Raw genomic sequence first — 25,075 nt, 5'->3', positions numbered from 1 at the left:
CCGCTTGCCCCGATCGTGTCGGGGGTGCCGTGGTTGGCTGGGGCAAGAGGGCTTGAGCTCCCTCTTGACCCGATCGTGTCGGGGGTGCCACAGTTGGCTGGGGCAAGAGGGCTTGAGCTCCCTCTTGCCCCGATTGTGTCGGGGAGTCGGGACCGCCAAGAGGAAGCAGCAGGACATCGGTAGGAGCTTCTACATGATGGGGGGGAGGTCGGGAGGCTGTGGGGGTGCGAGCGGTCCTTCAGGGTGGAGGTGCGGGTGCGGTTGGGAGTGCGTGCGAGCGGTCCTTCGGGGTGGGGGTGCGGGTGCGTGCGAGCGGTCCTTCAGGGTGGGGGTGCGAGCGGTTCTGAGGGGGGTGAATCGGACGTCGGGGGGGGGCATCAGGCTTTCAGGATGGGGACAGGACTTCAAGGGGGAGAGGAGAGTCAGGGCGGGCGAAAGGAGAGTCGGGGTGGCCAGAGGAGAGTCGGGGCGGGTGAAAGGAGAGTCGGGCAGCATGCGTGGTATACGGGTGTGCACAGTATATAAAAATTTCTGTACATAAATTTGTGTTTTTCGCGTGCTATACCCGTGTGCGCGTTTTACACGGGTGCGTGTTATCTACGTGAAAATACGGTAATCAGATCCAACAAGCCCTAACAAACCTCAACACAGACTGCACTAGCTTACCACTCCACCTGCTGGAAACTGATTGTAGATGGGACTGCACAGCCCACTTATACTGTAGCCAAAATTCAATGTCTCAGTCTCCACCTGCTGGCCGAAGAGCGTAAACCCATCCTTTCTGTGCCTGTTTGAAGGGAGAATAAAGAATAGGTTATTATTGTGTACAGAAACATATGTTGTCTGGATAGATGTCAAAGCTCTAACTTCACTAAATGACTGCGGGGGCATCTCTATGCTGCTTTATTTCCTAGCATATACAGTATATTCAGTAAGGTATTATCTATTCTGTTCACTTACCCTCTGTTCTCACACACTGATTATAAATCCGTTTAATGTCAAATATTTGTTTTTCTATATGTAATGCTTTTGATGAAGGCCATCATGTAAAAATGAGACCATCTTTTTTTTATATTCATGGATACTCAATGCCTTCCATTATTTTAAAAACTGATTTTTAACAAATCTTTGTTTCACTAGCCCTGTGAAAATGATTTTGAAGCTACATACATTTCCACATTGCACTGGGGCATGAGATTCACATCTGAATTAGGCTGAGCCCTTTTCTTTTAAACAAGCAAAATACATGATCCTTACCCCGCCAGATGCTGGAGGGCTGCTACACGTTGTTCCTCCCGCCCTCTCCATCGCTGATCTATAAATGAGGGGACGGGATCTTTGAGAATCGGAGTCAAGGTGTAAGGTGGATAATGAGGCAAGTTACTGAACATAGTTAGAAAGTGTGAGACCTTTTTCTGGATGTGGTTGAAGAGAAAAGAAAAAAATGTAATTCTTAAATTGAGTATTCAATTTTTTTTAAATTAGAACTGAAACATATAGGTCATCAATAAGATCTACTATTTATGCATCTGGCTTGAGCTCAGATTTGAAAAGTGAGTAATCAAATCTATATTCCAAATCCACATCCAAGACTTTGGAAGCCAGTTTCTAAAGTTGTTTATGCAAATAAGTTGACAAACAAACATAAAAGCAGAACAAATTCACCATGGTTTAGCAACACAAAGTAAGTCCAGTAGGGAGACCACATAGGGCTCCTTTTACTAAGCTGTGATAGCGGTTTTAGTGCGTGCTGAATTGCCCCGCGTGCTAGACGCTAACGCCAGTATTGAGCTGGTGTTAGATCTAGCCGCATTGCGTGGGTTTAGAGCGCACTAAAATTCTGCGTGCGCTAAAAACGCTATCACAGCTTAGTAAAAGGAGCCCATAGTAAGGGCTCCCTCTTGCCCCGATATCGTCCGGGGTTCCGGGGTTCAATGGGGCAAGAGGGCTTGGGCTCCCTCTTGCCCCGATGTTGATGGAGGGGGGGGTTCATGGTTCGACATGGCAGGAGGGCTTGGGCACCCTCCTGCTTGGATCGTTGTGGGGGGGGGGGGCAATTCTGTAACCGGTGCTGTTTTTGACAGACACCAGTTACAGAATCCAGCTTTTAGGCAAAGGACTGGCTCCTCCTTCGCCTAAAAGCCCTTCTGTTGGACGTTTGGGGCTTAGGCGTTTTTTTGGTTCATTATGGGCAAAAAGTGTAGACGTCGTGGGAGTGTACTTGTAGACGTAGTGGTGATCTGGGCGTTTAGTAGAGGCAGGCCATAATCAAAACAAGGACGTTTGTTTTGGTTATGGACACTTTCCCTGCTTCTTCTTTGAACGTTTAAGAACTTAGGCCAAAAGGGGACTTAGACGCTTGCTTTGATTATTACCCCCCTAGTGTTTAAAATTATTTCTATGCAAGTTTTTTCTTTCCCCGATTTAAGCCCTCTTGCCCCGGTGATCGTGCCCCCCCCCGACTCGATATGGCCAGGAGGGAGCCCAAGCCCTCCTGGCCCTGGCGACCCCCCATCCCTGAGTACGATCGGGCCAGGAAGGAGCCCAAACCCCCCCTGGTCCTGGCGACACCCCCCCCCCCCCGAGTACGATCGGGCCAAGAGAGAGCCCAAACCCTCCTGGCCCCAGCGACCCCCCCTGCGACTGGAATGGGCCAGGAGAGAGGCCAAGCACTCCTGGCCCCGGCAACCCCCTACCCCCCACTACATTACGGGCAGGAGGGATCCCAGGCACTCCTGCCCTCGAGGCTCCCCCCTTCCCTCACCGACCGACCCCCCAGAACCCCCGATAGCCCTACCCCACCGACCTATTCTGATTGGCCCAGGCGCCTTAGGCCCCACCTGTGGGCGGGGCTTTGGGACGATGGGCCAATCCGGCCCCATTCTGGCGTCGACTGCCTGCCGGACAGGTGGGTTTGGCACCCGTCTGTCCGGCCAATTTTTAAAAGGTACGGGGAAGGGTGGGGTGGGGGGGGGGTTGTGGGGTCAGCCGGGGGGGGTTGTGGGTCAGTAGGGGGGGCAATCGGGAGTTCTAGGGGGGGTGGTCGTTGGAGGGAGGGGGGTTGCGTCGAGGGCAGGAGGGCCTGGGATCCCTCCTGCCCGTAATGTAGTGGGGGGGTGGGGGGGTAGGGGGGGTCGCCGGGGCCAGGAGGGCTTGGCCTCCCTCCTGGCCCATTCCAGTAGCGGGGGGGGGGTTGCCGGGGCTAGGAGGGTTTGGGCTCCCTCCTGGCCCGATCGTACTCGGGGGGGGGGGGGTTCGCCGGGGCCAGGAGGGTTTGGGCTCCCTCCTGGCCCGATCGTACTCGGGGGGGGGGGTTGCCGGGGCCAGGAGGGTTTGGGCTCTCTCCTGGCCCGATCGTACTCGGCGGGGGGGCACGATCACCAGGGATCGTCGGGGGTGCCGCAGCTGCCGCGGGACAAGAGGGCTTGGGCTCCCTCTTGCTCCAATGTTGTGTGTGTGTGGGGGGATGATGTCTCGCGGCAGTAGAGATGCCTCATCTCCCCTACCGCGATGCCATCACTCCTCTACCCGAACTGCCACGACCCAAGGCAGGAGAGATAGGGCATCTCTCCTGCCGCGGGTCACGGCAGTTCGGGTAGAGGAGTGATGGTATCGTGGTAGGGGAGATGAGGCATCTCTCCTGCCGCGATGCTTGCGGTGGAGGGGTAGGCAGGTTGCGTTATCGGCACTTAGACGTGTTTTGACTTGGTCTAAGTCAAAAACGTATAAGTGCTGACTAGGCATTCTGCCTAAGATTTTGGTTATACCTGCTGCACGCCTAGGTGTAGGTCGGCCCACCTCCCGCCTACCGCCCGCTCTTTCCCCTCCTCTAAACACGCCTCTTTTCTCTCTGTGCATCTAGAGGCAGGGGAAAGGCCTAAGTTGGTTTTACATACGTCTAAAAAACAGCTTTGATTATGGGTACTTGGACGATCAGGCGTTTTGATCGTCCAAGTAGCCATTTAGGACACTTTTTTTCTTTTGATTATGCCCCTCCACACATACTATTTTCCATAGAAAAAAGTACCTGAACAAATAGAAGTTGTTAAAAGTTTACAAATTCTATATATTTTTTTTAAAATGTAGATAATTTCAAACTGGTAGAATGCAAATACTTTCTCTTTCAAATCTGGTGCAAAATCCATGCGTAAAGGGTACTCAGACACTCTCCCAGTAAAGAAAATTATTTCCATCTATAACACAATTATAGATGCCTATTTACTAACCCCATGCTTTACTAATGCATAGCGTGAGTTTTAGCGTCGGCAGCAGCTGTAACTGCTCCGATGTCCATAGGAATTCTATGAGATTCGGAACAGTTACTGCCACTGCCAGTGCTAAAACCCGCGCTACACTTTAGTAAAGGAGGGATTAAGTGAAGTAAAAGGAGAAATTAGGTTCTTACCTGCTAATTTACTTTCTTTTAGCTTCTCCAGACCAGTAGAGGTTAATCTTTACAAATGGGTATATATCCAATCATGACCAGCAGGTGGAGACTGAAACAAAACTGTGGGACAGTATATCATATACTCCCTTCTCTATTTACCTCAGTCTGCCGAATAGCCAAGCAGAACCAAGAACTGGAAAACAGAAAGAAAACAATACTCCGAACAGGAGTAACAACTAACATACCCAAGTGCTGTTGGAAAATGCAGAGGAGAAATACCCGAAGGAAAATGTCCCCACAGCTCGCCAGCTAAGCCAGCCGAGCCACAGCCGCTGTTCTTCAATTCTCCCCGGCCCTAGAAAAATACTAGAACCCGCAGCCAAAAAACAAAAACTGCCCGCGAAACAGCCCCAACAACAACAACAACAACAGACAGGGTGGGGACCTCTACTGGTCTGGAGAAGCTAAAAGAAAGTAAATTAGCAGGTAAGAACCTAATTTCTCCTTCTTTAGCCAGTAGAGGTTAATCTTTACAAATGGGACGTACCAAAGCAGTCCCTCTCACGGGCGGGACCCCCGAAGGGCCGATACCAGAACACGCTCACCGAACACCGCGTCCCGACGCGCCTGAACATCTACCCGATAATGTTTAACAAAGGAATGCAAGGAGGACCAAACTGCAGCCTTACAAATATCCACTGGAGGCACGAGCGACGACTCAGCCCAAGAAGCTGCCTGACCCCGAGTGGAATGAGCCTTGAGAAACTCCGGAACAGGCTTCTGTCTCAAAAGATAAGCGGAAGCAATCGTCTCCTTGATCCAGCACGCAATAGTAGCCTTAGAAGCGCCAGCCCCCCGACGAGGACCCGCCAGAAGGACAAAGAGATGATCGGATTTCCGGAATTCCCGGGTCCTCTGCACATAAGAGCGGAGGACCCGACCGACATCCAACTTGCGCAGCTGCCGTTGCTCAGAAGAGCTCTCCCGACTACCCAAGACCGGGAGGACCACCGATTGATTGACATGAAAAGGAGAAACTACTTTCGGCAGAAAGGAAGGAACAGGCCGCAAGACAACCCGCTCCCTCGAAAATTCCAAGAAGGGAGCCCTACAAGAGAAAGCCTGAAGCTCAGAAACTCGCCTAGCGGAAGTAATGGCCACCAAAAAGACCGCCTTCAGAGTAAGGTCCTTCAACGAACAGCCATCCAACGGCTCGAAAGGCGGGCGCACCAACACAGAGAGAACCAGATTGAGATCCCAAGAGGGAACAGAGGGCCGTAGGGGAGGCCTGAGCAATTTGGCCGCCCGCAAAAAGCGAATCACATCAGGAATGGCCGACAAACGCTGACCTGTCACCAACCCTCGAAAAGCCGACAGGGCCGCAAGTTGAACCCGGAGAGAAGACCAAGCCAGGCCTCTATCCAGGCCATCCTGCAAGAACTCTAGAATGTTAGGCAGGGAAGCGCGAAAAGGGACCACTCCCCGCGCCCGGCACCATCCCTCAAAGAGACGCCAAACCCGCACATAAGCCCGAGAGGTAGAAAGCCTCCGGGACCCCAAGAGTGTAGAGATCACCTTATCTGAATATCCCTTCTTACTAAGGAGACCCCTTTCAAAAGCCAAGACAGAAGGGAGACGGGTCGAACATGGGAATGGGACCCTGCGTCAGAAGATCGTCCAAGAGAGGGAGAGGAAGAGGATCCGCCACCAGATGCCTCACCAGATCCGCATACCATGGACGTCAAGGCCAATCCGGAGCCACCAGAACCACCAGACCCGGATGGTGAACAATGCGAAGAAGTACTCTGCCCACTAATGGCCAAGGAGGGAACACATACAACAGCCCCTCCGTTGGCCACGGTTGGACCAAAGCATCCAGACCCTCGGCCAAACCGTCCCTGTGACGACTGAAGAAGCGGGGCACTTTGGCGTTGCCACTCGTGGCCATCAGGTCCATCAGGGGCTGCCCCCAAGCCTGCACTATCAACTGAAACGCCACGGCGCCAAGACACCACTCTCCTGGATCCAGGAAGTGACGACTGAGGAAGTCCGCCTGAACATTTTCTACCCCAGCTATGTGAGAGGCCGAGAGGTCCAGAAGATGGGACTCCGCCCAAACCATGAGCCGAGCCGCCTCCTGCGCCACCTGAGTGCTCTTGGTGCCCCCCTGACGATTGACATAAGCCACCGCCGTGGCATTGTCCGACAGGACTCTGACCGACTTGCCCAACAAAAGGGAGTGGAAAGCTAACAGCGCCAGACGGACCGCTCTGGTCTCCAACACGTTGATCGACCAGGAGGCCTCCTCCGTGGACCAGGTGCCCTGAGCTGAGTGACCCAAACACTGAGCCCCCCAACCGAGGAGACTGGCATCCATAAGGAGCACCGTCCACTGCGGAAGATCCAGACCCACCCCCTGAACCAGGTGAGGGGTCCGGAGCCACCAACGCAGACTGCAGCGCGCCATACCTCGCAGGGGAACAGGAACATCCAACCCGTGCCTCTGGGGAGACCACCTCCGGAGCAGAGCATACTGGAGAGGACGCATGTGGGCCCGCGCCCACCTCACCACGTCCAGGGATGCCGCCATCGACCCCAAGACTTGGAGGAAATCTCACGCCCGAGGACACCGGGACGCCAAAAGCAGGCGAATCTGAGATTGCAATTTGCTCACCCGTGCCTCTGGAAGGAAGACCTTCCCCAAGGAGGTGTCGAACAGAACCCCAAGGTACTCCAGACGCTGAGCCGGGACCAACCGACTCTTGGAAAGGTTGACCACCCAGCCCAGCGACCGGAGAAACTCCACCACCCGAGCCGTAACCCGGGAGCTCTCCTGCAACGACTTTGCCCGAGTCAACCAGTCATCCAGGTAGGGGTGTACCAGAATGCCCTCCGACCGCAAGGCTGCCGCGATGACCACCATCACCTTGATGAACGTCCGGGGAGCCGTGGCCAGACCAAAGGGAAGCGCACATAACTGATAGTGCCGACCCAAGATCGCAAAGCGAAGGAAGCGCTGGTGAGAGGCCCGAATGGAAACATGCAAGTAGGCCTCCGTCAGATCGAGAGAAGTGAGAAACTCCCCCGGCTGAACCGCCAGAATGACCGACCGCAGAGTTTCCATGCGGAAAGAGGGAATCTTGAGAGCCCTGTTGACCCCTTTCAAATCCAGGATGGGCTGAAAGGTCCCCTCCTTCTTGGGCACCACAAAGTAAATGGAGTACCTGCCGGTGCCCCACTCCGGAGGGGGCACCGGAACAACTGCCTTGAGATCTATCAAGCGCTGAAGGGTCTGGCAAAAAGCCTGCGTCTTCCAAGGAGTCTGACATGGAGAGGCTAGGAAAAGGTCCGGCAGAGAGCGGGCGAACTCCAGGGCATAACCGTCCCGCACCACCTCCAGGACCCACTGATCGGACGTGATCTTGGCCCATTTGGGGAAAAATTCGCGCAGCCGGGCCCCCACCGGAACCAAAGGGGGCACCGGCAAGGAGTCATTGTGCAGGACGGGAAGCGGGGGAACCGGCAGAGGGATTCCCTGCCCCCCGACGGGCCCCCCGAAAGGGCTGCATGCGCTGGAATAACCGACCCCGGGAAAACCCTGGAGCCGGAAAAGAAGCAGCCCCACGCCCAGGGCGATACTTGCGAAACTCCCGCATACGCCCCCGGGCAGCGCCGCCCCGAGACACAGGGCGGGCACGGTCCTCAGGCAGACGGGGCACCTTTGAGTCCATCAGAGTCTGAATCAACTTATCCAATTCCTCCCCAAACAAAAAAGACCCCCGGAAGGGAAATTTAGTAAGCTTAGTTTTGGATGCAGCATCCGCCGACCAAGCGCACAGCCACAAAATACGCCGCGCGGCCACGCCAAAGGCCATAGACTTAGCCGAGATCCGCACCAAGTCATAAAAAGCATCCGAGAGGAACGAGGCAGCCATCTCAATCTTCGCCACCTCCTGATCCACCAAAGACCAGTCATCAGACTCCCGATCCAGGACACGCTCAGCCCACCGAAACACGGCGCGAGCGACCAGCCCCCCACAAATAGCCGCCTGGACCCCAAAGGCAGTGACCTGAAAATCTTGCTTAAGGATGTTCTCCAACTTGCGCTACTCAGAGTCCCGCAAGGCAGAACTGCCCTCAACAGGCACGGATGCCGCTTAGAAATCGCCGAGACCACCGCGTCTACGACTGGCGATGCTAAAGTAGCCCGATCCCCCTCTGGGATGGGATACAAAGAGCCATGCTGCGCGCCAAACGAAATGGCGCCTCCGGCGTTTTCCACTGTTCCAGTATAATATCCCGAATATCCTGATGCATAGGAAAAGAGCGGGAAACGGAACGGATCCCCCGTAGCAGAGGGTCCCCCACACGCGGAGTCTCCGGCGGCGCATCCTCAAAACGCAACACCGAAGAAACCTGTTGAATCAGGTTCGGCAGCTCATCTCTCTGAAAAAGGCGCACCACGGACGCCTCTTCGCCGGAGGACGGGAAACCCGACAACCCGTGCCAGCGGCCGTCCCCTCGAGAGGGTCCTGGAAATCCTCAGAAGGGTCCAGGTCCTCATCCAGACTGACACGCTCCTCCGACCATAAATCCTCATCCCACGACACCCGCGGACGCTTGGACAAGGGAGGAGGAGGAGGGGACGCCACAACAGATGAGAGAGGCAAAGCCGCAGGGAGCGCGGAGGAAACCCCACTCCCCGAAACCCCCTGAGCGCATCCGGGACCCCCAGCCGCCTGAAAATAGGCTCTGCACAAAGAAAAAAAAGAAATCAGGAGAAAAACCCCCCGAGGGTCCCAAAGGACTCCCTGCCACAGCAGGGGACCCAGCAGAAACCTGCCCCTGTTTTTCCAATACAGGGGGAAGGTCACCTGAGGTGGAAGACAAAATGGAGGGGCCAGACTGAGAAGATGGCGACTTTCCCGCCAAAAATGCTCCCTCCATAGCCTGTAGCGGCTGAGAAACCTGAACAGTCCCAGCCGCTAAAACAGGCAAGTCGGCATCAGCTGTCAAAACATCAGCTGAGAGGGAATCCCCAACAACCCGACCGTCGGCGGCTCGGGGAATCCCTCCGTGGGCGGATGGGGAAGACCGGGCTTCCCCACTGCTCCCCGCCGACTCGCGAGGCACCATCGGCGGGGAGCTCTGGGCGCCTGCAGCCGCTGCCGACGGAGCTCCTCCACCGCACCGGCCTGAACACCGCTTGCACAGGCCAGCCGCGAGTGCCTCGCGCCTGGAGCACAATGAGCACTTTTTCCCTTTAGAAGTGCTCATTGCTCCATACGCGACCTAGCTATAAAAAAAGTGCCGATTAGATGAAAAAATACAGTAAAATACAGTTTTCTTAAAGGGAAACAACCCTCCAGACCAGCACTACCTCAGGATTTTTTTTTTTTTTTACAGAACAGACTCCACAGGCTCTCGAAGCAATATGCCTTGCTTGATTTAGGGGGCAAGGCTTACTGCTGAGGCTCCTCTAAAAAAATGTGGGGAGGTGGAGGAAGTGAGGGGGAGGACCCCGCTCGAGACTCGCCGGGTTTGACACCCCCGAGGTCGGACGAACCCCCAAACAGGGCCCACCCAAGCTCCGTCCAACCAAAAACAGGGACAATAAACCCCCTAAACAAATTCCAACAGCCCTACCAAGGGAGATGGGTACAGATCACATCAACACCTGCTGGAGACTGAAAGAAGACTGAGGTAAATAGAGAAGGGAGTATATGATATACTGTCCCACAGTTTTGTTTTCAGTCTCCACCTTCTGGTCATGATTGGATATATACCCATTTGTAAAGATTAACCTCTACTGGTCTGGAGAGTGCTAAAGAAATGTACTTTACTGCATTATTTTGCTGTGCCAAAAATTTACCTCAGTATTGCAAGTAATGAAGTCCATAGTAAATTTACCTGCCCCCCCCCTTTATGAAGAGTTTTTTTTATCGCTAGCCATGTTGGTAAAAGCTCCGCTGGTCATAGGAATTCAACGAGTGTCAGAGCTTTCACCACCATGGTTGGCAATAAAATTCCTAATGCAGATTCATAAAAGGGGAAGTTAATATTGCAATGCTACAGCCAGGAATATCACATGCAGGCCTCAAGTGGGTTCCACTATTCTTTTTATAAGAACATGTTGGCAATGGAAAAAAAAAAAACAAAACACTCCATCCACCCCTTGATCCTTTAAGAGATTTACATTGCAGTGAACCCTTTCCCTGATTCATTTTAAAATAATTCCCTCCTCGACCTGGCACTTACTTGGTCACTTAGCCTGGGAGAGAATCTTCTCCGTGTAGGAAGACCTCCGGAAGAGTGGTATCTCTCTGGTTTACTGCTGGCACACGCCTAGGTAGTGCAGCATGTCCCAGATCCATCAAATAAGCTTTCCACAGGAGATTCACAAACTCTGGAGTATATCCTTGCACAGGTGGCCCCATAGACCCCTGCAGGACCTCAGCCCGGCTTCTCTTGGGCTCAGCAGGTGTTTCACACCTTTACTGCTTGAGGTCTCTAAAAGGGATTTTCTCAATGCCACAGCCCCCCTGCAGTTCCCCAGCTCTAGGGGACTCAGAGGAGGTTAAGCCCGAGGCTCCCACCCCTTCCTCACGTGCACCATGACAAATGGTAAGCGGATGCTCCTCAACTGACTATCCAGCACAAAACTGGCATGATATAGGGTCAGAACTATAGTATGCGAACCTGTCTCATGCATATTGATCGTGGCAATCCTGAAAACCCGATTGGCAATGGGTGCCTCCAGAAGAGGATTGAGAAACACAGCTCTACATGATAAAATATCATTCCAGTAAATTATATACCATCTTATGTAATACTTGCACAAATTGTTCCGATATTATATGAGAAGAATGCCTTACCAACTGTTCACAGGAGAAATGGGCTTGTAGATTTGCATGTACATGGTCTCTCTCACTTGAGAACGTACATAGAGGATCTACAATTTGAACACAACAAAGAAGTAATTGCACACATAGGGCACAATTCTGATTAAGAAAATAGTAATACATGTAAATAAATGTGACATTATTTTAATAAACAAAAACTGAAAGATACATTTTAATGTATGCTATGGCATTGCTTTAGTTTGGGGCTTTGGATATTGCCCCCTGTTGCAAACAAAGGAAAGGCAAAGTGCAAAGTCAGTGGTGTGTCTCAATATAGCTTTTTATTGTGTTGATCAATTTTAAAGTATATCACAATTCAATACATAATGTTCAACAGCCTCAATATTTGCCTTATAAATTAAGGAAATTGCTTCACTAGTAAGGAAAAAAATATGAATGCCTCTTAGACCATAACTGAAAAGATGCAAAAAATATATAAAAATTGCTAGAAGATTATGGGAAGAAGCCCTCCCTAAAACCACACAAAACTATATTTAAAAAAAAAGCTTGAGCAGAAGAACTTATTTCAAATAAAAGTATTAACTGGAAACAAATACTGGTAACTCATGGGAGAAAGGAAGATCCCTGAGGTAGTTTATTTGCAATAAATTCTTTTAAATACCTGTCCCTAGAAAATATATCTGCTTGACATTTAAAAAGGCACTTAGGAAATAAAGAAGATATTGTAATCCAACTGAAAGAGTCTGAGTTCAAAAAACAATTTCCACGGAATATATGCACTATAAACATCATCAAGAAAAATTGAAAGTTTGGGAGCCAAGAATATCAAATGATGATTTACAATGACCATCTCTATCCTTTGGTTAATACAAACAGAGCCAACTAAAGGAACATTCTCAATCTGCAACAGGAGTCCTCAACCCAATCCACTGGACATATCAAGCCAGTCAAATTTTCACACCTATAATGAATATGTATGAGACAAAGGGCTCCTTTTACAAAGGTGCGCTAGTGTTTTCAGCGCATGCACCGGATTAGCGCGCTACCTGAAAAACTACCACCTGCTCTAGAGGAGGTGGTAGTGGCTAGCACACACTATTCCGTGCGTTAAGGCCCTTACGCATCTTTGTAAAAGGAGCCCAAAGTTGCATGCATTGCTTCCACTGTATGCAATTTTCATGTATATTCATCTTGAGTATCCTGAAAACCCGACTGGCTGGATGTGTCTGAAGGACTGGGTTAAGAACCCTGGTCTAAAGAAATTTCTAACAAACAGGCTGTCAAAAAATTGAGCAGGTTCCTGAGTCTCTTCACACATTTATTTGATATAGAAAAAAAATGACATCTAATCTTTTTCAAATAGTGGATAATATCTCAAATTAATACACCGATATATCCAAAAAATATCTTATAAATATTTTTTGTGCCTCTATGTCCAGGTTATGATAATTTAACATTTAAAGATAATAAGGCTCATTTTCAAAACAAACTTCCCTTGTATAAATATTTTTGATGAATTACCGTAGACAAATGCTAACCTCGTTTTTTTCTTTTACTATTTTCTTGTTGTCTAATATGCATTCACTTTTGTCTTATGATAGTATTTATCTAATTCATCAAAAATTTTTATACAAGGGAAGTTTGTCATTTGACTTTTTCAATAGCAGGTATAGTTATTTTCAGAAACATACAGACTTAAATATGTTACTATGGAGCTTTGTAAGTCTATGTGCTTTGAAAATGAGTAACTATGGGCTCCTTTTACAAAGGTGTGCTAGCGTTTTTAACGCATGCGCCGGATTAGCACGCGCTAGCCGAAAATCTACCGCCTGCTCAAAGGGAGGCAGTAGCGGCTACCACGCACGGCAATTTAGTGTGCGCTATTTCGCGCGTTAAGGCTCTAGCGCAGCTTTGTAAAAGGAGCCCTATATCTCCTTAAAATTTTAGTCCTAAAGATCATACTTTCTGTCACAAGAGCTTGCTTTGCTTTTGGGTCATTCCATATCAAGTGGTCTAATGGTCCCTACCATTGGTGACGGGACAAAAGCGCACGAGACAATCAAGCGCTGACAATACCGATCAGACAATCGCACACAGGACATCAGTGCGCCGGACTTAAACTTAATTTTAAAGTGCTCCGAAGGTGTGTGTGGGGTGGAACCCCCCCCACCACACACACTTAAGCTAGTACTGTTGGCGCTGGCGTTGGGGGGGGGTGTGGGGCAAACCCCCACATTAGAGGAAATTGATGTTTTTCCCTAAAAAAGGAAAAAAACGCCTCCCCTCCCCAACACCCCCACCCAATGGTAGCACAAATAGTACTAACTTAACTGCAGGAGTTCCCTCCCCAAACCCCTCCTCAGAGCACTTTAAAATTAAGTTTAAGTCCGGCGCACTGATGTCCTACGCACAATTGTCTGCCCACTATTGTCGGTGCTCAATTGTCCTGCATGTTTTCGACTGTAAACCCTACCATTATGTTTCAGATTTTGTTCAAATTTTGCACATAAAATAGTCAGGGTAATAAGAGAATTGTCCTAAGATTTTCTAACTGCATTAATCACCGAGCTAGACCCACTTATCTGGCTGGATGTTGGCAGCATTGTGCACAGTGATGAATAAAGTGTCATTGAGAATAATTGGTCAAGAGTGCTAATAATTGGTAGTCCAGCATAACTTTTTGCGCTAGTTGCAATGATGCTAGTATGAGCATCATGTATACAAAAGACCACCTGAAACATCTTCAAAATTACAAGCCTTGCCCTCCCTGGTGCATCCTGGGATGCACCAGGGAGGGGCCTGAGGTTGTTTAAGGCCCCTATGGGTGGGGCCTTATGCATCTGGGCCCATCAAGACCTTTAGGCCCCTCCCCAGATGCATCCCAGGATGGGAGAAGAAGGCCTGTTGAATAAGCAGGCCAGATAGCTAAAGGGAGTAGGCATCCCTCCGGCCAGCCATCTGAAAGCACGGTAAGGGGGGGAGAGGGTGGGGGGTCATCGGAAGCATGGGGGTGTGGTTGCATGGCGGGGGTTTGGGGGTGTGTTGGTTGGCAGCAGAAGAGATTGGGCATCTCTCCTGGTGCCAGGTGGAGGATTACTTGCGGCTCGATTTTTTTTATTGTTGGTGGGTTATTTTGCCTCTGTTCTGTGCATGTGCCCATCACAATCACCAGCGATGGGCACATGCTGATTTAGCAAATTTTTGCTACTTTCCACCAACCTCATTTGCATGAGTTTTTGGAGAATGACTTGCTTTTTAAAAATAGCAGCCCATCAGTTTTTAACGTGACTTTTAGAGAATCTAGGCCTCAGTCCAGTATCTACCCACACACACTTTCAACCCTGTCTTGGCTTCTAGAGGTCACTGGCAGCGGGAGTGAATCACACCCAATGCCTGTGGTGGGTCCCTGAGCTGTCTCTCTAATACAACTTCCTGTGGTAAATGTAATTCATTCAAGAAGGATAAGTAGGAATAGTAGAGGGTTTCATGGATTTGTACTCAAGCTGATTCTGATATATTTGAGCATTATTGCCAAAGAGTTAGCAGGAAATGTGTGGACACCTTGGAAGGAGTGGAACGCATGAGAAGTGACCTACAACAATTATGAGCTTGAGCTAGTGTTTAGCAACTAAGCTTTAATGTAAGAAATGCAAGATGCATTTGGGGTGCAGAAATCCAAAGGAACTGTATGCAATAGAAGTTGAGTGGCTTATGTATGGACCAGAAAAGAGACCTCGGAATATCTGAAGATCTGATTGTGGCAAAACAATATGACCTATGATAAGGTAGTATTTAAAGCCAAATGAGAGAAACACTGGAGGGGGGGAGTTGGAGTAGGAGCAGAAAGAGAGAGATGCCTGTTCCTGTATGCAGGTGTCAACCTAACGAATGTGACTTGGTTATCTCTGGTATGATATGTAAGCCAGAATAAAATGGTGAAGACTGGAAATTACAGAAGAAAAAAAATGTGACTTATCCAATTTGCTTTTTAGCTACAACCATTCAACTTTGGTTTTGCAAGCCCCTAGCCAGAAATTAATTGGGGATGCCTTTCCTCTTTAATGGCGGATATACAATCATTTTCATTGTATTTCTTAGGAAGGGCAGGAGCATTTTATGCCAGTTCCAGATTTTAACCCCCGCACCTTTAGAGCCGGCTCCCATAACGGCAACGCGGAAGCAGAAAGGACAATTTTTTTTTTTCTTTACAGTAAAATCTACGACAGGCCCGTTGTCACCCTACAGACGAAGCCAAGCCAAAGGTAGACTGATGCCTTTTCTTCTCCCCGCTGCACGGTCCACATCGGAGCCAGCAGGTAACCAAACCTCGTTCTGGTTGCTCACCGTAGAGATGGTCGAAGGTTCGGACCTTCTTGTAGGGCTTCCTGTCTTTATTCCCACCGGGCCCCGGGAACTGGCGATGCATGGTCTGAACTTCGCTCATCGTGACTCAGTTAACTGGGAGGCCGTTGCTCCCTCGCACACGAATACTATTTACTACTAGTAGATATATAAGAATGCTAACAGTTTCCCAGAGTTTTCACTGTGCTCCTGGGAGCTGCGCGTCGGTTCCGCCCCCTTGCAGTGTGTAGCCGTAACCGTGGAAACGGCGTTCTGACACTGTCTGATAGGCAGAGAAATATACTCAGGTGGGTGCGGAAACGGGGAGTAAAAAAAACAAAAAAACCCCAACAACCCGGTGGTGACGCCAGGGGGAGACATTCGAGCCCGAATGCCTCCCGCTCTCGGGCGACAGCATTCTTTTAATATCGGCCTGCAGGTCACATTGTTCCCCTTTCTCTCTCAACCCTCCTCCCGGGGTCTGCCATAAATTTGTTTTGACAGCAGTAGCACGAGATATAGCAATTGTAATTTAGGACTCTGTTCGCCAACTTGGAGTTTTGTTACAGGCGATGTCCAAATTTGGCCAAAATGCGCCCTTCTCACCCTAGTGGCACTGAGGCATAGATAACGTGACCATTTATTTTTTTCATCAAAACGGGACAACTATTAATTGTCAGTCCTGCCCCCAATCCCGCCCTAGCCCCGCCCCCAATTTCTTCCATTCATTTTTCATGTACACATATCTTATTAATTCATAATGGTAACCATAAAATTAACTCCCCCCCCCAAAGCACACTATACCCAGAGAAAATGTTAATTATCATTTATATTGGAGGAGGGGGGTCAAAGATGTCAAGGCAGATGACTTTAAAATATGCAATGTTGGCTCAGTAATTATAGAAAAATAGACAAATATAGTGCAAAATATAGACAGCAGATATAAATTCTCAAAACTGACACATTTTGATCATTAAATTAAAAATAAAATAATTTTTCCTACCTTTGCTGTCTGGTGATTTCATGAGTCTCTGGTTGCGTTTCCTTCTGACTATGCATCCTTTTTTTCATTTCTTTCTGTACTCAGGCCCAACAATTGTCCCTTTCTCTTCCTCCTTCCTTCCTATGTCCTTAGTGCCCCCAGTGCCTCCTTCCCATGTCCTTAGTGCCCCCAGTGCCTCCTTCCTATGTCCTTAGTGCCCCCAGTGCCTCCTTCCTATGTCCTTAGTGCCCACAGTGCCTCGTTCCTATGTCCTTAGTGCCCCTTCCTATGTCCTTAGTGCCTCCTTCCCGCGATTGGCTGGCCCCGAACTTCCTCTCCGACATCAGAATTGATGTCGGAAAGGTTTGTGGGCCGGCGCCTGGACCTTCCTTCTCTTTAGTTGCGGCGGGTGGCAGTGTCGGTGGACCGGGAGGGTGTGTCTGTGTTTGAAGCGGTAGTAGGCCAGGCTTCGGTGCATAGGTAGCAGCAGTGGGGGCCAGGCCGAGGGGAGGCAGGCAGGCTGGCTTTGACGAGGGAGGGGAAGCGATTTCCTGTCCCATTGTCCCCCCGCACATCTTCGGGACGCTGTCCCTGAAAACGGGACATTTCAGCATCCCGAAGCTGTGCGTGGGGACAACGGGACAGGGGATCTAAAAACGGGACGGTCCCATTTAAAATGGGACGTATGGTCACCTTAGGCATAGACTTAGGATAGTGCTGTAGCTTGTCAAACCCAGGAGAAAAAATTATTTTATATAAATATTCCAATTTTCTGGAAGCTACTGTAATAGCTTTCTGGGAACTACTGTAATGGTTTTCCAGTTTTATGAAGAGTCTCTGTGAGAATACCATTCAATGGTAGTCTGAGAAATACTTTAGAAAGCTCATCATAGACTAAGACCTCCCCCTCCTCACCCCTCCCCTGCCCCCAGGGTCTCTGCTTTCTGAATTAATAAGGCTGGTTGGTGTACCTTAATTTATTTGGGACGATTAACTTTTCTTCATGACTGGAGCAGTGATCGTCATAACGTGAAGAAGCAAGAGATTGTTCTATATTGCCTGAGGAAATATCTGTAAAGAAATCATTTTTCCTGAGCTCCGTGAAATTGACCTCCACTGACATCAAAGAGAATCAACATTGGTGTACGGCACATTTGCCAATTTGTCTCATATATCAGAGACCCTGAGCCTGGCTGAAATGAATATGAATCAAATGATGGCAAATAAGATATTGTGCATTTATGCAAGGCATGTAAAACTGATGATGCAGCTTCATACTCAAGCAACTTAAAGAAATACAGTATAGAGAACTTGTGAGCTTTCCCAGTTAGAGCACTTGTAAAAGTATGAGTAGTTTTGAAACACTAGAGAGTAGACTATACCACTAGATGCAATTTGTTAAGACCTAGGAGAAAACAGCATAAAATCTATTTTTCTCCTTGAGCTATCGCTAGTTACTTGTGACTTGAGTATTTTGTTTGATTTTCTCTATCACTGTATAAAGTAGAGGAACAAGAAACTGGCTTTGACGGACCTTTGCTCCGTTCTAGTATGGCAAGTCATATGTTCGTAGGAACCTAGAAGAGTTGTATGAAGAATTTGTATAAGATCCAAAGTGCACCATGTAAAAAGAGGTGTGCTCAGACATGAACAAGAAATCTTTGAAGTGAATGAACACTTTTTACCATAAATTTGAGGAAAAACCTCTGCTTTCCCTGAATCGGTAGCATGGAATGTTGCTACTCTGGGACTTGTTCAGGTACTAGTGACCTGGATTGGCCACCGTGAGAACAGGCTACTGGGCTTGATGGAGCATTGGTCTGACCCAGTAAGACTATTCTTATGTTCTTATGTAGAACTGGGTATTATGTAGAACACTTACCAGTGATAACCAGCAGCAGAGAAAAACAACATAATGTTCTCAATTGCTTAAATCCGGCTAGGATGCTTTGAACCATCTTACCATAGAAACATAGAAATAGACGGCAGATAAGGGCCACGGCCCATCTAGTCTGCCCATCCCAATGACCCTCTCCTACCTTTCTCTGTGAATAGATCCCACGTGTCTATCCCATTTGGCCTTAAAATCAGGCACGCTGCTGGCTTCAATAACCTGAAGTGGAAGACTATTCCAGTGATCAACCACCCTTTCAGTGAAAAAGAATTTCCTGGTGTCCCCGTGCAGTTTCCCGCCCCTGATTTTCCATGGATGCCCCCTTGTTGCCGTGGGACCCTTGAAAAAGAAGATATCTTCTTCTACCTCGATGCGGCCCGTGAGATACTTGAATGTCTCGATCATGTCACCCCTCTCTCTGCGTTCCTCGAGTGAGTACAGCTGCAACTTATCCAGCCGTTCCTCGTACGGGAGATCTTTGAGTCCTGAGACCATCCGGGTGGCCATTCTCTGGACCGACTCCAGTCTCAGCACATCCTTACGGTAATGCGGCCTCCAGAATTGCACACAGTATTCCAGGTGGGGCCTCACCATGGATCTATACAATGGCATAATGACTTCAGGCTTACGGCTGACGAAACTCCTGTGTATGCAACCTATGATTTGCCTTGCCTTAGATGAAGCTTGCTCCACTTGATTGGCAGTCTTCATGTTCTCACCGACGATCACCCCTAAGTCTCGTTCTGCTTCAGTTCTTGTTAGGATCTCGCCATTAAGGGTGTAAGTCTTGCATGGATTTTGGCTGCCCAGGTGCATGACTTTGCATTTTTTGACTTTGCATTTTTTGGCATTGAAGCTGAGTTGCCAGGACCTAGACCAGCGCTCCAGTAGGAGTGGGTCGTGCATCATGTTGTCGGACATTGAATTTATGTCTGTTATGCTTTTGCCCACTACATTGCTTAGTTTGGCGTCATCGGCGAATAATGTTATTTTACCTCGCAGCCCTTCTGCCAAGTCTCTTATAAAGATGTTGAATAGGATCGAGCCCAGGACCGAGCCCTGCGGCACTCCACTGATTACCTCCGTCATTTCGGAGGGGATGCCGTTCACCACTACCCTCTGAAGCCTACCTCCAAGCCAGTTCCCAACCCATTTCGTCAATGTGTTGCCCAATCCTATAGAACTCATCTTGCTCAGCAACCTGCGGTGTGGTATGCTATCGAATGCTTTACTGAAGTCCAGGTATACGATGTCCAGGGACTCCCCAACATCCAGCTTCCTCGTCACCCAGTCAAGTCACCCCAGTCAAGTCACCTCGTCACCCAGTCAGCTACAGACAAGGGTTGACGCAGATGACCCGTTTAATAATTTCGAGTTTATACCCAGCGGTGTCTACTGCGAGCTGTCAAAGCTTAAGGTTAACAAGGCAATGGGGCCTGACAACCTACACCCCAGGGTTCTCAGGGAGTTGTGTGAAGTCTTGGCGGAACCGCTATCCGCGCTCTTCAATCTCTCCCTTAGTACGGGTAACGTCCCGTTGGACTGAAAGACGGCTAATGTCATTCCACTCCACAAGGCTCCAAGATGGAGACAGCAAACTACAGACCGGTGAGTCTCACATCAATAGTGTGCAGACTAATGGAAACTCTAATCAAATGCCAATTGGATACGATCCTGAACGAGGAGAATCTACGGGTTCCCCGTCAACATGGATTTACTAAGGGGAGATCCTACCAATCCAACCTGATCAGAGGGAAGGTTCTGGGGTTGGCTGCAGGAGGTGGTTGTGATTGGCATTGGCTACCACTGCTTTACAACCTCTAGCATTAAGATAACATTTAAGGGGGTTGGAGACTGACAGAGGGGAAGATGCTGGACCAGTGGGAGGGAGAGATGTTGAAACAGGGGAGGGAAGGGGAGAAATGCTGAATGGGGAAGGGGAAAGAAGGGAAAGATGCTGGACCCATGGGCTGAGATGAGGGAGAGAGATGCTGGATAATGGAAGATTTTGAGGAGGGGAGAGAGAGATGCTGGATGGGGAGGTGGAAGGATGATGCCACCTTTTGGATGTCTTTCTTTTTGAAAATTAGTCCCATAGGCCCAGATTCTGAAAACGGTGCCGTAAGTTGGGCAGCACTAGGGAAGAAAGTGTGGTGCAGTGGTTAGAGCTACAGTCTCAGCACTCATCCCTGTGACCCTGGGCAAGTCACTTAATCCTCCACTACCCCAGGTACATTAGATAGATTGTGAGCCCACCGGGACAGATAGGGAAAATGCTTGAGTACCTATACATAAACCACTTTGAATGTGGTTATGTAACTACAAAAAGGCAGTATAACAGTCCCTTATTCTTAATCAAACTTAGGCGCAGGAAATGTAAGCCTTTAAAATCCTGGCCTACATTAATGTCACCTAAGTTTGATATAAACCGTGATTCTGGTAATGGTGCCTACGCATGATTGACACATGGTGCTGTTTTCGGAGGTGCCAGCCGACGTAGGCACTGTTTCCAGAATCCAGGCCATAGAGTTTTGTAGTGGAGGGATTGTGTGTTGGCTTTACTGAGGTGACATCAAAACTTTAATATTAGTTTATCATAACATCAGACAGATTTTAGAAATATGGCCCTTAGGTCAAAGATCAGTGCCCTAACTGAGACTAGCCTTACCTGCGTACGTTCTGGTTCAGCAGGAACTTGTCTAACTTTGTCCTGAATCCCTGGAGGGTGTTTTCCCCTATAACAGCTTCCGGAAGAGCATTCCAGTTTTCTACCACTCTCTGGGTGAAGAAGAACTTCTTTACGTTTGTACAGAATCTATCCTCTTTTAACTTTAGAGAGTGCCCTCTCGTTCTCTCTACCTTGGAGAGGGTGAACAACCTGTCTTTATCTACTAAGTCTATTCCCTTCATTATCTTGAATGTTTCGATCATGTCACCTCTCAGTCTCCTCTTTTCAAGGGAGAAGAGGCCCAGTTTCTCTAATCTCTCACTGTACGGCAACTCCTCCATCCCCTTTAACCATTTTAGTCGCTCTTCTCTGGACTCTTTTGAGTAGTACTATGTCGTTCTTCATGTACGGCGACCAGTGCTGGACGATGTATTCCAGTTGGCCTGGTAGAGCGGCATGATAACCTTCTCTGATCTGTTAGTGATCCCCTTAATCATTTCTAGCATTCTGTTTGCCCTTTTTGCTGCTGCCGCACATTGCACGGACGGCTTCATTGACTTGTCGATCAGTACTCCCAAGTCTCTTTCCTGGGAGGGGGGTCTCTCCAAGTACCGCACCAGACATCCTGTATTTGGGTATAAGATTTTTGTTATCGACATGCATCACCTTACACTTATCCACATTAAACTTCATTTGCCATGTCGCAGCCCATTTCTCGAACGTATTTATGTCACGTTGCAGGTCTTCGCAATCCTTCTGTGTCTTCACTACTCTGAATAACTTCGTATCGTCTGTAAATTTAATCACCTCGCTCATCGTATCAATTTCCAGGTCATTTATAAATATGTTGAAGAGCACGGGTCCAAGCACCGAAGCCTGCGGCACTCCACTCGTGACGCTTTTCCAGAATCTGTTGTGTGTTGATGTAGATGTCTTTATAGCAGATGTGCATGATGAGGTTTAAATTATGAGACACTGCCAGATGAAGGATCTTTATACAGTTGAATTGCTTCCATAGATTTGTATATGGTCAAGTGTTGTGAAGTGTTGAAATAATTACAGTAAGTTTAAAATAAGTAACATCATCCATGATACAGAATCCAACAGGCAGTGCTTGTCAATAAGAGTAGCACGGGGCCCTTCTTTGGGCTTCAGTCCCTTCACCACCAAGCCAAATTTATACACTGAAGGCACTGCGAGAAAATCCTCACTCATCAACCTTCAATTTCACTTATTGGGGTGGTATATGTCACTCTGGCAGTAGCATAGTAAGGGGGTGAGCAACTGCCCTGGGTGCTGTCTTGATGGTGGTGCCAGCATCTCTCCTCCTCTCTACCCCCTTGGTCCTTCCCCATTCTTCCCCCGCCGTGCACATGACTTACTTTCCCCCGTGACTCTAACTCTTCACTGGCGTGGGACCAGAAAGTGACATTAGAAGAAGAGCCAAGGCTGGTGCGGGCAGCAGGTTGGAAATGCTGCACACGCTGGTGAAGTTATAAAGGTATGGGGGAAGGCAAAGGGAATACACATGCGGAGGGGGTGAAGAAGAGGGCATGGGCACCTCCCCCTTGGGCCATTTCTACCCTTATTATGCCACTGCACTCTGGTCCAGTATATTACTTCCCTCTATTATCACAGAGACTGTCACCCAAAGTGGCTCTATAGAATATTCTACCCAAAATTGTAAAAAAACACCACTTATAGAGATGCAGCAACCACCTAAGCTTTTTTTCTTATTTTTTACTTTTTAAACTGTATTCACTCAGGAAAAAGCCTCAGAGTAGGAGTCCACGCTCAGTCTTATCATAGACTTATCTTTCAGCGTGGTTTTTTTTCTCCATGGTTCCAGTCATTGGCTAAAAAACCTGAGACTCAATTTTTAATACTAAATAGTTCAAAACGTTTTTATCATAAATATCTTAATTCTTTGAAATCACTACTATTTTTCAACATATAGCTGTGGATGCAACATTTCCTTAGTTTGAAAAAACTAGCAACCAAGCACTTATCTCAGCGTTCGTTTTATGTGCTGTCATGCTGTCAAATAATTGCCGCTGCCTGCCAACGTTTCGCGGATATAACACTTAGTCCACTGCTTCAGGGCTAAGGGCAGAAGCATTCAAGCATTGTTCTCAGCGGGTCTCCTTCTTGCCAATCTCTGGGATCACCCTCCCAGGGTTTGTCCTATCCTGGAGACAACCCAGCAGGAGGGGGATTGAGAGCCCAGGGAGGTATCTCACTTTGACGGACAAACCCTGGGAGGGTGATCCCAGAGATTGGCAAGAAGGAGACCCGCTGAGAACAATGCTTGAATGCTTCTGCCCTTAGCCCTGAAGCAGTGGACTAAGTGTTATATCCGCGAAACGTTGGCAGGCAGCGGCAATTATTTGACAGCATGACAGCACATAAAACGAACGCTGAGATAAGTGCTTGGTTGCTAGTTTTTTCAAACTAAGGAAATGTTGCATCCACAGCTATATGTTGAAAAATAGTAGTGATTTCAAAGAATTAAGATATTTATGATAAAAACGTTTTGAACTATTTAGTATTAAAAATTGAGTCTCAGGTTTTTTAGCCAATGACTGGAACCATGGAGAAAAAAAACCACGCTGAAAGATAAGTCTATGATAAGACTGAGCGTGGACTCCTACTCTGAGGCTTTTTCCTGAGTGAATACAGTTTAAAAAGTAAAAAATAAGAAAAAAAGCTTAGGTGGTTGCTGCATCTCTATAAGTGGTGTTTTTTTACAATTTTGGGTAGAATATTCCCTCTATTATCCCCATGTCCAGCAGTTCCACCCCCCCCCCCCCAATATCTCCCTAGTGCACTGTGCAGCGATGGAGTTCAGACAGTTTGAACAATGTGTGGTTCATGAAGAATCTGTTGACCTTGCAATTCTTAAGCTCATGAGACAGCAAAATTAACAAGATTTCTGTAAGCCAGCCCTGCCAAACCTGGACAGACTCCGCAATTTATAAAAACCCGTCTGGATAATCCTCTAAAAAAAGGACGTCTGGGTTTTTTTGGAAATATGGTAATCCTATGTATGTTGCCCCACCCTGCCCCAGCCCCACCTACTTTAGCCACCCCACACAGCTGATGCATTAAAGACTCCCAAGCAGTGTTAGAGGGGATGCTGGTCCCTTTTCATAATATATTCCTATCAGATAAGGCGATTATTTCTCTTTCCACATGTACAACCACACACTGTTCTTAATGTGGCCATGCATCATTCTTGAAGCTGCTACAGGAGAAGTGTAGGAGTCTATGCCACTGGAAATACTGCTCATTAAAATCAAAAGAAGCCACAACCATGTTCTTAAGTACAAGTTATACTTAAGTCAGGCATCTGTAACTCGGGGACTCCTGTATCTTGTTCCTTGACACATTGTTTTCTGCCTATGTACAATATGAAGCTTTCTCCATCATTTTTTTCTTGGCTCTTGGCACCCTTATTTCTGAGCATCAGTTTACACTATAAATTTCTGTGTAAAATCAGCATTCCATAATAATAAACCAGTACCGAGGTTTCCTTTAAAACTTTTGAAGCTTGTATAACAGTCCTTTGTTAATTTGTGAGAGGAGTTACAATCATACACACACAAAAATCATACTCTATCACAAAACTCTGCTAAAGAAGGAAAAATCTGACCTTTGTTCTAGGTATAGCAATTTCTTGTATACCCTGGAATTTAGATCTGCTTTTACAACGCAATCTGGTAAATGTCCCAAATATCTGATTTCATTACAAACAGTAGAACCGAGTGGCAGAAATAATTGCTATTACTTGGGCTGAGTGAAGCAAATGAGACTTTCAGCCTTTATTGAGGAATAATGATAACATCTAAGAAAGCAGTGCTCTATGAGGTATGAAGTTCCAGAACTCTATCATGAACTGCAACATAGCAGCTGCTCCACATAAGCCAAGAGGAAGGTGGGT

General features: G+C 48.2%; 2 protein-coding genes across 4 annotated transcripts in view; one reads left to right on the top strand and one right to left on the bottom strand.

The window, feature by feature from the left end:
• CFAP91 (cilia and flagella associated protein 91) overlaps positions 1–25,075 on the bottom strand; it is a 174,408-nt gene that overhangs the window by 136,683 nt on the left and 12,650 nt on the right. Inside the window, exons 1-3 of one of the 3 annotated variants that reach the window (XM_033941432.1) lie at positions 15,595–16,168; positions 11,263–11,339; positions 1,258–1,415 (exon numbers count right to left, since the gene is read on the bottom strand). In XM_033941432.1, coding sequence (XP_033797323.1) covers positions 1,258–1,415; positions 11,263–11,339; positions 15,595–15,694 — 335 coding nt within the window. In that variant the 5' untranslated portion in view covers positions 15,695–16,168. The other 2 variants (XM_033941434.1, XM_033941433.1) reach the window with 2 other exon arrangements.
• Positions 14,118–25,075, top strand: part of LOC117359159 (cytochrome c oxidase copper chaperone) — a 35,267-nt gene continuing 24,309 nt past the window's right edge. The window contains exon 1 of the mRNA XM_033941438.1: positions 14,118–14,219. The gene's annotated coding sequence lies outside the window, so the exon portion shown is untranslated. The remainder of the gene's footprint in view (positions 14,220–25,075) is intronic.

The sequence above is a fragment of the Geotrypetes seraphini genome, chromosome 4, assembly GCF_902459505.1.
Source record: "Geotrypetes seraphini chromosome 4, aGeoSer1.1, whole genome shotgun sequence".
Taxonomy (NCBI): Eukaryota; Metazoa; Chordata; class Amphibia; order Gymnophiona; family Dermophiidae; genus Geotrypetes; species Geotrypetes seraphini.
The sequence above is the reverse complement of the archived record's forward strand: the minus strand, read 5'-3'. Positions and strand labels throughout refer to the sequence as shown.